Source organism: Rousettus aegyptiacus, unplaced genomic scaffold (genome assembly GCF_014176215.1).
Source record: "Rousettus aegyptiacus isolate mRouAeg1 unplaced genomic scaffold, mRouAeg1.p scaffold_m13_p_16, whole genome shotgun sequence".
Classification (NCBI taxonomy): Eukaryota; Metazoa; Chordata; class Mammalia; order Chiroptera; family Pteropodidae; genus Rousettus; species Rousettus aegyptiacus.
Genome location: NW_023416291.1, coordinates 32703608 through 32716006, shown reverse-complemented (window position 1 = coordinate 32716006; position 12399 = coordinate 32703608). Strand labels below are relative to the sequence as shown.

Below are 12399 nucleotides of genomic sequence, written 5' to 3'. Positions count from 1 at the left end.
TTTAGTCTTGCATCTGTATTTTTATTGAACATTTGGCAGTGACAGGGATATGAAGTTTAGGAGCATTTTTGGTCCTCCTTCCTGCTCATCAGTACCACAGGCCCCGGAGAAAGACTGCCAAGGGGTGGGGTCCCAGCAAGTAAAGCTGTCCGCCTCAGGCCCCCTCACAAGCGCTGGAACCTGGCTCGCCTTGGCAGCCTGGTCTTGAAGAGGGACTTGCCGGAGGCCTCAATGTAAGTGATGCTCATCTCTTTGGGGCTGATCTCCACATAGGCAAAGCCACCCAATGAGTTCTCGGCCCCATAGTGGAAGCGCAGGTAGCCGTTGGGGACCTTGCGGAAGTGCCTCTTCGAAGGGTCCATGAAGTTCCCAGCCCCACTCAGTATGAAGCCCAGGCCGTTCTCATCCTGAAGGTACTGTGGACAGAGGACCCAGGGTCAGTGGAGTCCCCAGCCCCTCGGTGAGGTTGGCCACGGGCTCTGTGCCCACCTGTTTTGAGTCCAGGGTCTCAGGTGGTCCCTAATAATTGAATCACCTTGGGCCTCAGTCTGCCTACCTGTAGGAGTGTATTGATCCTACTTCATGAGTCTGCACTGAGTAAGCTGTTGGCAATTGGTAGCTTTATGGGGAACTCTGGGCTGTTTTCCGGTTACAGAACACAGAGTCTGAGGGAGACTGACATTTGGGAGACCGCTAAACAGCAGGAAAATCCCAATGTGCTATGTGACACACTGACCAGAGTGGGGATCCTTTACCTAGCCCCCCACCTCGCCCCACCTGCAGGCCCCTCACCTGCAGGTTGTGGTCATGACCACTCATATAGGCAGTGACCTTGTAAGTGGCCAGCAGTGGCAGCAAATGATGGACCAGGCAGTGGGTGGGCCCATGCTCGGCAATGGACCACACGGGGTAGTGGCCGGCCACCAGCACGTAGTCCTCCTTGGCCGCCGCCAGCTGTTTCTTAAGCCAGGACAGCTGTGTGCGAGCCATATTCAGGTCACGGGGCCTCTGCGGCTGCTGGCTGAGGAAGTCGTCTGAGTTGCCACACAGCGTCACTGTGTCCAGCATGAAGATGGCCACAGTCACATTGGACTGTGGGATCTTGAAGCGCAGGCGGTAGTAAGGGCTGGGGAAGTTCCTATGGATGGACAGAGGTGGTGGGAACACGTGTTGGATGGAGAGGCCCCGGGGTCAGCTCAGGCCCGTGGGCCCCTCCGTCTGCCTGAGTGAGGCTTGGGGGAGAAGGGGGCAGGCTCACCAGCGCTTGGAAATCCTGGAGTACGCTATCTGTGCTGACACGTTGCCCAGGTGGTCGTGGTTGCCAGCCAGCACATACCAGGGCACACTGCGAAGGGATGGGGCGGAGAACACATCCTCAAAGGTCTCCTGCAGCCAACAGAAAAGGCACCCCCACTTCAGGGTCGAGCAGCTACCCTGAAGCTTCCACCAAGTCAGGAGCCAGGAATAAGAGAGACACAGAGTACTCTAGGTCCCTACAAGTGTCAGCTTCTCTCTGCAGTCTTCCGAATCAAAAGGTTGAGTGCCTTCTCTACATATCCCCTCCCTCCACTCCAGTGGCACACACCTGGAACCTCTTGTCATTGGCATCCTGCACTCCAGTGAAGTAGAAATTGTCCCCCAGCGACAGGATGAAGTCTGTACCCAGGATCTTTGTGGTCCTGGCAATCTCCTTGGCATTGGCCGTTTCCCGGGCTGTGTAGAACGGGGCATTGGGGACCCCGCCCCAGTCACCCACAGCCACAAAGCGGAGGATGGGGGCAGTGCTGTCAGCCAGGGGAAGCACCAGCGTGGCTTGCAGGATGAGCAGCACTCTCCTTGTGTCCATCTGGGAGGCGAGAGACAAGTGTCTGGGCACCTGTGGCTGAGGCCTGGGTAGCAGGCTCTTGAGGCTACCACTTGCCCTGCTGTGGCCCAGTAGGAAACCCTCGAGGGTGCCCTAGTTCCCAGGGCTTCAGGACAAGGGTTAGCAGGGTGGGTGAACAGGCAGGCGGTGTCCGGCCAGGGGCCAGGAAGGGTGACCATGCAGGCCCATTCTGCCCTCCCTCATCCCGGGCCCAACACTCACCCTGGCAGAGGCACAAGCCAGTCAGCTGGGTGCTGCAAAAGGCAGGTGAATTCCAGGACTGAACTGGCAAGGGTCACTGAGCCTTTATGCTGTGGGGCGGAAATGGATCATTAGTGAGGGTGATGCAGTTTCTCCGAGGATTGTTTCAGAAGCCCTCCCCTTGAGTCATGTGAGCTCTGGAGTTCCTCAGCACTGGACTAGGATTGGGGTGGGAGTCTGGCACACGAATGTGGCCCCTCCTACACTCACGGCCTCTGCCCACCCAAGCTTGTGTCATGGGCCCGAGGTGCCTGTTATCTGCCTGTGCGCTGTTTGCCCTGGCCAGGCACACATCTTGTGTGTCCATGTTTTCCGAGGACGTGTTTGTCTGCCTGTGTCTGGGTGTGTCTAAGCTGCTTTCTGTGTGTAGCCACGCATGCCTACCTGGGTCACATGTCTGCTGTGTACCTGGGAGTCCTGTGTAGATGTGTACACTGAGCTGACAAGATCTGTGTAGTGTCTATGATGTGTAACTGAATTCTCAACTGAAACTGTGGGACGATGACTCGTGTGTCCTTTTTGTGCCTGGGTCGTGCTGTGTCGTGCTGCATCTCTAACGCGAGTAGTGCATATGGTGTGTGGGGCGTGTTTGACAACATCTGAGTATATGTCCCAGGATCATTCCCCTCCCCCAGACAGCAGGGTCTCCCTTTTCCAGGAAGTCCTGCCCACACCTTCCTCTCCTCCCCACCCCCATTCCTTAAGGAGGAACCCAGGCAAGAGGCAGCTGATGACAGGACATGTGACCACAGGCTTTTGACCCTCACACCCTCAGCAGCTGCCTTCAAGCTCTCCAAAGTGACCCCAGCCTCTGAGAGTAGGTGAGCAGACACCTCGGCAGTGGGGCCCCTGCACGGGTGGGCTGGCTGTCTGACCTGCCCCTCACCTCCCTGCCTGCCTTCTCCCTTCCTGATTCATCCCCTATACACTCTACTTCCTACAGCCCCTTGCTAGGTTAGATGCCGGGCCCCTCATTCAATGTCTGGGTCTCCCAGCACTCGCTGGTTTTGTTCCTCTCATTCCCACAGCCCAGACAAACAGGAAGTGGGTCACGAGGACAGGCGGAGAACACCCCCACCCCCTCCCCGAGGACGCAAGAGTCTACACCCGCGGAGCCGGTCTTACCTGCGATTTATGGGGCCGGGGGTTAAAGTCACAGCCAGGCTCCGGAGCCAGCTGAGCTGAAGTGAGGGACGCTTGCAGCCAGGCTTTCAGGTGCAGAGGCCCAGCCGCCCTTCCCGTGGGCCTGGGGCCGCCCGGGGAGAGTGACCTCTGAGGCTCGGTGCTCCCCACATGGCCGCGCCCCGGAATCCTGCTCCGCCACCCGGCGCTGCCACGCCTCTGGGCGCAGGCAGCACATCTGTAAAATGGGGTATAAAGCACCTTGGAGGGCAGCCTAGACCCAATGATCGAGGGGACGGGGGTGGGGGTGGTGCGGCTCCGGAACCGGATTTCCTCTCTTTCCCCTGCATGGGCCCAGAGCCGCCACTTGCCTTCACACTTGGGGTACCACAGTCCTGATTCAGCTTTGCGTGGGGCCTCGCCACATGCTGGGCTACCCTCTAATGAGGGAGTCTGTTGTCTTCAACCTCAATTTCCTGCTCTTTAAAATGGATGTGAAGGCGAATTTCAAATCTTCCTTACAAGGAATTCCAAATCATTGAAAGTCGAAAGGCCCCTCCTCCAGGAGCTGGAACTCAATCCTTCCTGCCTCCCTGAGTGTGTGGACTGAGATGGTGAGGGAGGTGGTGGTGACGGGGCTCTCATTTGACTCTCATCCAATGAATAAAGTATGGAAAAGCAAAAGATGGGAACTTTACAATGGAGACTTTTGGCAGACGCCAACCTAAATCCCATGGACCAGGCTAACATGACAGTTCTAAGTCTCCTTGACATCCCCTTGAAGGGCACCTCACCTCTGGGTTTCTTCCAGCAACCTGTAACCACCAGCAATACAAGATACACCCAAATTGAGAAATAGTCTACAGAAAGCCTGGCCAGTACTCTGCAAAAATGTCCCAGTTATGAAAAGGAAAAGGTTTGAGGAGCTGTCACAGACTGGGTGAGACATGAGGACACAATGAAATGTGAGATCCTGGGCCTGAAAAGGGGCACTGGTGTGAAAACTGGGGACACCCAAATAAAGCCTGGAGTTTTGTGACTTGTAACACAACTAAGAAATATAATTTCTCAGTGGTACAAGTGGATCATGGTTCTAGAAGATGTTAGCCATACAGGAAACAATAAGTTTATCAGAGCTCTTTACACTGTTTTTTTGTAACTTTTCTGTAAATCTAAAATTATTCCCAATTAAAATAGTTCACTTTGAAAAAGTACATGATCCAAGAATCCAAAAATGTATTCAACATGCATTGAGCACCCACTGTATGCCCAGTACTGGCTGACACAGCAGTAAACAGGACAGACAGGAAAACCCACCCTGCTGGGGCTGTCAAACAAGAGAAATTTATATTCTGTTTACTACTCTCCTTTCTTTGGGGGTAGGGTGGAACCTTCTCTTTCCCTTTTAAAATTTATGTCTAAGCAGTTTTGCTTAGAAAGCTGAGTTAATTATTTTGCTAGCAGAACAAATGCAGACTTCTTAACATATCTGTAGTCAAATGTAAACACAGGAAAACAGACCTCCCTCCAGATTCGGGGCAGTGGTTGCTTTCTGAGGAGACAGCAGGGGAAGTGGAATTGGGGCTTGGGGACAAAGAGAGGTTGAGAAAGGGGCTTCACTCTATCCCGACTATTTTCTTTGACAAAAAAAGAAGAAAAAATTGTCAGAAGCAATTAGTTCCAAATGTTAACATTTGCTTCTTAATGTGGCAGGTACAGGGTGTTTTATGGATAATCTTTTATGCTTTCTGTATTTTTTTATGAGCACACGAAATTACATTTATTATCTTACTGTAACATGTGGTCTTTATAGAAAAGTTGGAAAATACTAAAAAGCACAAAGAAAATGATTGCACTCGCCAGTAATACCCCTGCCTGGAGAGTCACTATCCATTAACTTTTTTTCCATTGATTTTTCTCTGCCTTTATTTGTCTTCAGAAAAGTGGAATACTAATAATACAGCTTTAATTTTTTAAAGTGTTAACATTCTTTACATTAAAAAGTACGAAAGCATGTGCATGTGAATAAATAGACTTTGTAGACTCTGTGCAGAGCGTGCAATGAAACTTGTGGTTTCTTGGCTATATCCCTCCGGTCACCTCTGGGTTTCTGAATAAGCTCTTCCCTCTCCGCCTGCCCAGGGGAGTACAGATCTGAATTTCCGTTAGGGCGAATCAGGATTTGGCTCAGAGCTTCCCTCACACCCTGCTCTCCCCCTACCTCATCCTGCCTTGCTTTGCAATAGCAACATAGTCTCTTGGTTGAGTTCCACCTGTAGCGTCTGGATGCCCTGCCACAACTCCCCTCTCCCTTTGCTCGTACCATAGGCTCTGGACTTCTACCCTTCCTGGAATAGGGCCACGCGCTGACCTCAGAGCCTAGGCACTTGTCGTTCTACCTGCCTAGAAGGCTCTTCCTTCTCCAGATTACCCCACCCCCTGCCCTGTGGCTCCCTTTCCATTGTATTCAGTTTTCTTTAATTTATCTAAAATGGACCCTTCCACCCCTATCCTGACTCCCTCTCCTGCTGCAGTTTTTTCTGTCCCCCTTATCATGGCCTGGCAAACCACATACCTGTTTATCTTGTTTTTGGCCTGTCTCCCCACCAGAGTGAGCTCCAAGGCGCCAAGAACTTTCTTGGTCTTGTTCCCTGCTGTGTTTCTCTGGCATCCAGATTCTAGGGCACACAAAGGTGGTTGGTTGCTCAGGTATCATTGTGAGGGTGATGGAGTGAAGGGATGGCCTTTCAGGACTCCTCGTCCCTCTAGTCTGAATGTGCAGACACCTCCCCGTCCCCTCCTGGCTTCATTCCTTGAGTGGATTCTACCAACTCCTTTACAGCTGGCTTCAGCTCTAATGGTGGTGGCGGCATTCTTGATAATCTGATCTGGACACAACTCTTGAAGATATTTCTGTCACCCCTGATTAGATACTGCATCTCTCTCTCATCTGGATTACACTAAGAACAGCTTATTCTGACCTCAGGGCCTTTGCATTTGCTGTTCCTGCCACCGGACTGCACTCCCCCCATCTTCCTGTCATTGAGTACTTAACTTAAATGCCACCTCCTTATACTACCCTGACACCTTGACACAATTAGCACCCCTCCCTATTACCTACTTCCCATCTCTACTGTTAGCAAGCACCCTCCCCTACTCTCCCCACTTGGAGTACCCATGAGTGTACCAATGTATACTCAGTGGAGGCAAATGGGGTGATGGGGCTAACATTCCTTTGACAAACACAGGTCAGTGAAGGGAGTTGGCACCAGATTGGTACATGTGGTGTGAGGAGAGCCCGAGGGAGAAGGCCAGTGGATGGTATCAGGAGGTGGGGAACAGAGGCTAAAGGTGCCATAGGAATAATGGCATGGAGCTATGGAGTGGAGGGTGATGGTTTTGGAGGATGGGGTCCAAGCTGTGTTTTTACAAGATCAGTCTGGAAAAATAGCAAGTCAAAGGCAGATCTATATCATCTATCTATATCTACATCTATCTATCTGTATATCTATTCATTTATCTATCTATCATCTATCTCTATGTATCTGCCTATATCTCTCCACCTCTCTATCCTTCTCTCTCTTTCTCTTTATCACTATCTACCTCAATGAATCAATCAATCTGTCACACCATATCTTGATACAGAACTTTCAGTGCTCAGTTGCTACACACCAAGAAGAAATTTGGGTGCCCACAGGAACCAAATTAAGAGTGGTATCCTCTGGGAAGAGTTGCTATAGGATATGATTACTTTCTATTTTGATTTCTTCATTGATTTCATCTTTAAATACTACAATCTGGTAATATTTTTGTAATCAAGGAAACGATATTTACCTAAATGATCATTCTGATGAAAGCGTGGATTATTGTTCGGGGAAGGTAAGCCTTCAGTGGGGGTCACCCAGAGTGGGGACTCCGGATGGCTGAGGTGGTTGAGCCTGCAGCCATCTCCATGGGTTTGGATTCCAGCTCCTCTGCTCTTATTTAGCTGTGTGACTGTTGGCTAGGGACTTCACCTCTCTGTGTCTCATTTCTTCATCTTTAACATGGATGATGTTACAGTTCTTCAGTGCAGGGTGTTGTGTGGATCAAACACCTTGCCACGGATGGAACACGTGGGACAAGACCTTGACCTCAGCAATCGCTTGCTATAAGCCAGATGCCACTGCTTATTATTATTCTTACCACCATTATTATGTGTATTATTATTATAGACTAGGGCAGTGTCAATTCACATACACTGAACATGTTTAACAGGCAGCAATGATGGTTGGAGGACCAACTCATTCCAGTTTACCCAGACTTTCCTGATTTTAGCAGAGGAAGTCCCACATCTCAGGAACCCTCTCCCTTTTGGGTAAACTGGGAGGACAGCTGGTCACTGTAAGGTAAACAGTGGGACTTAATGGTGACAGGGAAGATTCTCTGGCAGCTCCCAGCTTTTGGGCCTGGCAAATCAGAATCTTCTCCAAGGAGGATGGATGCTTGGGGAGAATTCAGGGGAGTGGATAATCCCAAGTGTAGTCACACTGGATTTGAGGGACCTCTTGCCTGTGTAGGTGGGAGAAGATTGAGCTTCCTGTGGGAAGCTCAATACAGACCTCCCAGCATTTTGTTTTGAAATGTTTTAAATGTACAGCAAGGTTGAAAGAATTGTACAGTGGACACCCACATACTCACTCCAAGTATCTGCTGCAATTAACATTTGAATATATTTGCTTTACTATCTATCCATTTGTCCATCTTACTTTTATCCATTTTAATGTCATGGACATCTGCACACTCTCAACACTCCAGTGCTCACACCATTAACTAGAGTTTAATATTTGCTTTGATGTAAAATTTACATATACAGCGATGGGCACAATTCTTAACTATACCTGTCTGGGTTCTGACAAACCTTACTTATAGCTATTAAGGAAATAATTTACTCATTCCTGGTGAGATACAAAACAAAAAAATAAAAGTTACTGGAGGCGGCTCAGGCTCTGCCATGTGCAAAGCTCCGTGATGCAGAGCAAGTGGCTTAACCTTTCTGGGCCTGAGCTGCCTATTGAAAATGGGAATAGTAAGGGTGCCTCTCTGAGATCTGATGTGGTTGCTGTGGATATTAAACTAGTAAATCTATGGAGAAATGATGAGGAGCGCCTGGCACCGAGGCAATGCCTCAAAAAACACTCACTTTTCATATTACCTGGCTAGAACAGTCCAACGAATCACACCAAAGAAAGAAGAAATAAAGGGGAAAGTATGTTGCTGAAAAATTTCAAAGATAGTCAGCAGAGTAATGAACCTAAGCGTGGGCTCTCCACAGGTGTGAGGAGACAGGTGGAGGGAGAGGGAGGCTGGGAGCTAAATCCTGACCCACAGCCACGGAAAACCAGCAGATGTGACCTGTGGTGAAGAGGGGGAGATGAGCGCATCCACAGCCTTGGAGATGGCCAGAGAGAGAAAGCTACGACTCCACACGTGTTTGCCTTTCATTACAGTCCTGCAAAAGCTCTCATTTATTTAAATCGTGCACACATGCTTTTGTATTTTTAATTTAACCTGAAAAACACAGACAAGATTCTGACACATACTACAAAATGGATGAACCCTGAGGACATTATGTTAAATAAGCCAGTCACAGGAGGCCTGCATGATTCCAGTTAGATGAGGTCTCTAGAGGAGTCAACTTCTTGGAGACAGAGGCTGGGGGAGCGGGAAGGGGACTTAGTGTCTAATGGGAACAGAGTTTCAGTTTGGGAAGATGAACAAGTTCTGGAGATGGATGATGGTGATGATGGCACGATAATGTGAATGTACTTAATGCCACAGAAGTGGACACTTAAAAATGGGAAAGATGATGAATTTTATGGTATATGTATTTTATCTAAATTTTTAAAAAGCAGCACAGGAGATAATTCCTAAAATGCCCCTCTACCACATAAAGAAGCAAATGTTAACATTGGGTTCTAATTGGTTCAGATATGTTTTCCTTTCAATGAAAGAAAACAGTAGGAACAAAGTTGAAGGCCTCCCAACTTGTAATTTCAACTTAAAATCCCAAATAGTTTACCATGAGAAACCGCCTTCCCACTCCGGTTCCTCAACTGCCCCTGCCACCACTTTGAAGAGAATAAGCTTATCAGATTTTTATGTCATCTTCCAGAGGTGAGTAATTGATTTCAGGCTGACAACTTTAAGTTGAAAAGTATACGATAATTTGGCTGAGTTCAGAAGCAGTACCGGAATGTTTAAAATAAGATGTTTTCTCCTATTTATAGGTTTAATTTTTAAATTTATAATAACTGTTAAGGACCTCAGAAGAGTTTGCTTGGTGGAGGTATTTAATAAGGTTAAAGAATAAAATATATCCCTTTAATAACTGCCATCTACAATGTTTAAGTGATTTCAATCCACTTCATTTCCAAGTGGACCCAAAGGCTTCTTGAAAAGTGATGGTCCACTTTGCCAGGTATAAAAGTAAAGTTGTAATTAGAACTAGATGCTGAAGAGAAACTGATTCTCAAAGTGTAATTTAAATGGACTACGCATTTGCAAAGTAACTACAAAGATGGAATTTTCTAGGCAGCAAAGCTCCCCCCAAACCCAAACACCGTCCTGAGTTTGTTTAAAGGCTAGTGTGGCTGGAGCAGAGGGAGTGAGGGGGTGGGGAAGTGGAGGAGATAAGGCAGGGACGTGAGGAGGAGGTGTGAGGGGGTAGGTTGCATGGGGTTTTGGGGCTGTGGGGAAGGGGGCTTTTGTCCCCAATGAGGTGGGTGCAATGGAGAATTCAGCATAGAGAAGGGCCTTATCTAATTTAGGTTTTACATCATTTCCATTTGCTGTTGTATTGAGGGGCATTGCCACCCGGGGAGTGGAGCAGGCGGGAAAAACTGGGTGGTGAGCAAAGGCTTTTAACAGCCCCCTGTGCAGGGTGCAGAGGGCATCCAGCCAGAGACTTCCCCAGAAAAACTCCCAGAGGAGGGATGAGTAACATGGATAACCTGATGAGCAGCTCGCTTCTCAGGAAACTGCAGACTGTGTTGAGTCCAGATAGATTTTCAGAGTAGGGATCTTTGGGCAGTGTCTTCAAGGACCAGTAGGAGTTTTTCAGGAAGGCACAATAAGGAAAGCCGTTTTAGGCAGAAGGAAGGGGATGTACAAAGCAATGTCAAAACTAAACTCTTGATATACTTCCTACCTGCCTAAACTGCTCCTCCCAACCTGGGTCATGGAGTTACCATTTGAGCCCCACAACTAGTACTCTTCCTGAACGCCTGTCTTCCTCTCACTCCTGCTGTCCCCATGGCCACCACCCAGAGCCAGACACCCATCACCTGGGCAATGGGTGCCTGTCCCAGCCCTTAACCCCTAGTCATCTGCCCCAGTCAGAAAGTGATCTTTCCGTGTCTCTCCCCTGCCCACGCATCTCCCACTGTTCCCCAGTGCTCTGGAAAGGACGTCCAAGCCTGTCAGCCTAGCACCTGAAGTCATGGAAGACTCAGCCCTGCCTGCCCCACTGGGTCATTGCATTAACGAGACAAGCAATAACAATAACAGCACCTACCCCTACTTACAGAGAACCCACATGATGCCAGTCCGTGTGTCGTGCAGTTTAAAGGTAGCTTTGCAACAGTCTTATCACTCCCGTTTTATAGAAGGGCATGCTGAATTTCAGAGTACTCATGGGACTTGTCCAAGGTCACTAGCCTGCTTGTGAGCTCAATTCTTTCTAACTCCAAAGCTTGGGCTTAACCCCAACACTGTCCCCTGCATGATACATTTTGGTGTGATGGGTTTAACTTCTTTGCTATTCCTCTGTCTCAGTCTGCTGGGGCTGCCATAAAAGAATACCATAGACTGGGTGGCTTAAATGACAGACATTTATTTCTCAGAGTTCTAGAGGCTGAAAAATCCAAGATTAAGGTGCTAGCCAATTCAGGTTTTGGAGAGGACTCTTTTTCCGGCTTGCAGACAGCTGCCTTCTTGCTGTGTCGTCACATGGCAGGGAGGAGGAAGAGAGAGAAGGACTCTTTGGTGTCCCTTCTTATAAGGGCACTATCTCATCATGAAGGCCCCACTGCCAGACCTCATCCAACCCTGGTTACCTCCCAAAGGCCCCATCTCTAATACTATCACATTATGTGGGGGGTTAGGGCTTCAATATATTAGTTTTGGGGATACAAACAGTCTATAATATCGTCCCTTCAAATACCAGAGCCTAGTTCCCTTCCGCTTGAGTGTGGGTCAAACTTTAGCAACACTTTTTAAAGACTTTATTCCGATATTATTGTAGATTCACATGTTGTAGGAAATAATACAGAGCAATCCAGTAGACCAGGGGTCCCCAACCTCTAGGCTACAGACCAGTACCAGTCTGTGGCCTGTTAGGAACTGGGCCGCAAAGTGGGAGGTGAGCGGTGGGCTAGCAAGTGAAGCTCCATCTGCATTTGCAGCTGCTCCTCAGCACCAGCATCACTGCCTCAGCTCCCCTTCAGATCATCAGGCATTAGATTCTCACAGGAGCACGGGTCCCTGGTGCCAAAATGGTTGGGGACTGCTGCTGTATATATTTTACTCATTCTCTCCCAATGATAACACCTTGCATAACTTGAGTACATTATATCAACCAGGAAATTGATACAATCACTGACCTTATTCAGATTTCACCAGCTTTATATGCACATGTGTGTGTTTAGTTCTTTGCAGTTTTGTCATATGAATAGATTTGTGTGACTACTACCACAATCAAAATACATAACAGTTCCATTATAATCATCCCTTGTGCTACCCTTTTATAGCCACAGTTACCTTCAACACCTGGAAACCACTCATCTTTTCTCCATGTCTATAGTTTTGTCATTTCAAGACTGTTACATAATGTATCCATATAATGAAATATTATTCAGTGATAAAAGGAAATAAAGTACTGATACATGCTGCAACACAGTGAACCTTGAAATATCGCACTAAGTGAAAGAAGCCAGTCACAAAACACCCCATATTGTAGGGTTCTATTTACATGGCAGCTCTAGGCATATTTATTGAAACAGAAAGTATGTTAGTGGTGCTTAAGGCCATTGGTAGGGAAGCGGGGGTAATAGGCACTAATAGCTAAGGGGTGTGAGGTTTTTTTGGAAGGGTGATTTTTAGTTATTGATTAA

At 48.2% G+C, this 12399-nt stretch overlaps 1 protein-coding gene and 1 long non-coding RNA gene across 2 annotated transcripts; one reads left to right on the top strand and one right to left on the bottom strand.

Annotated features, from left to right (window-relative positions):
* Positions 1–3495, bottom strand: ACP5 (acid phosphatase 5, tartrate resistant). Its single transcript, XM_016153603.2, has 6 exons — positions 3251–3495; positions 2087–2175; positions 1586–1846; positions 1259–1386; positions 793–1138; positions 1–416 (listed from the first exon to the last, which is right to left on the bottom strand). The coding sequence occupies exons 3-6, from the start codon at positions 1844–1846 to the stop codon at positions 165–167; spliced, it is 987 nt and encodes a 328-aa protein (XP_016009089.1). The 5' UTR covers positions 2087–2175; positions 3251–3495; the 3' UTR covers positions 1–164.
* Positions 2206–5309, top strand: LOC118612444. Its single transcript, XR_004954902.1, has 2 exons — positions 2206–2946; positions 3154–5309. It is a non-coding gene; the product is annotated as an uncharacterized LOC118612444 (long non-coding RNA).
* The last annotated feature ends 7090 nt before the right edge of the window (positions 5310–12399 follow it).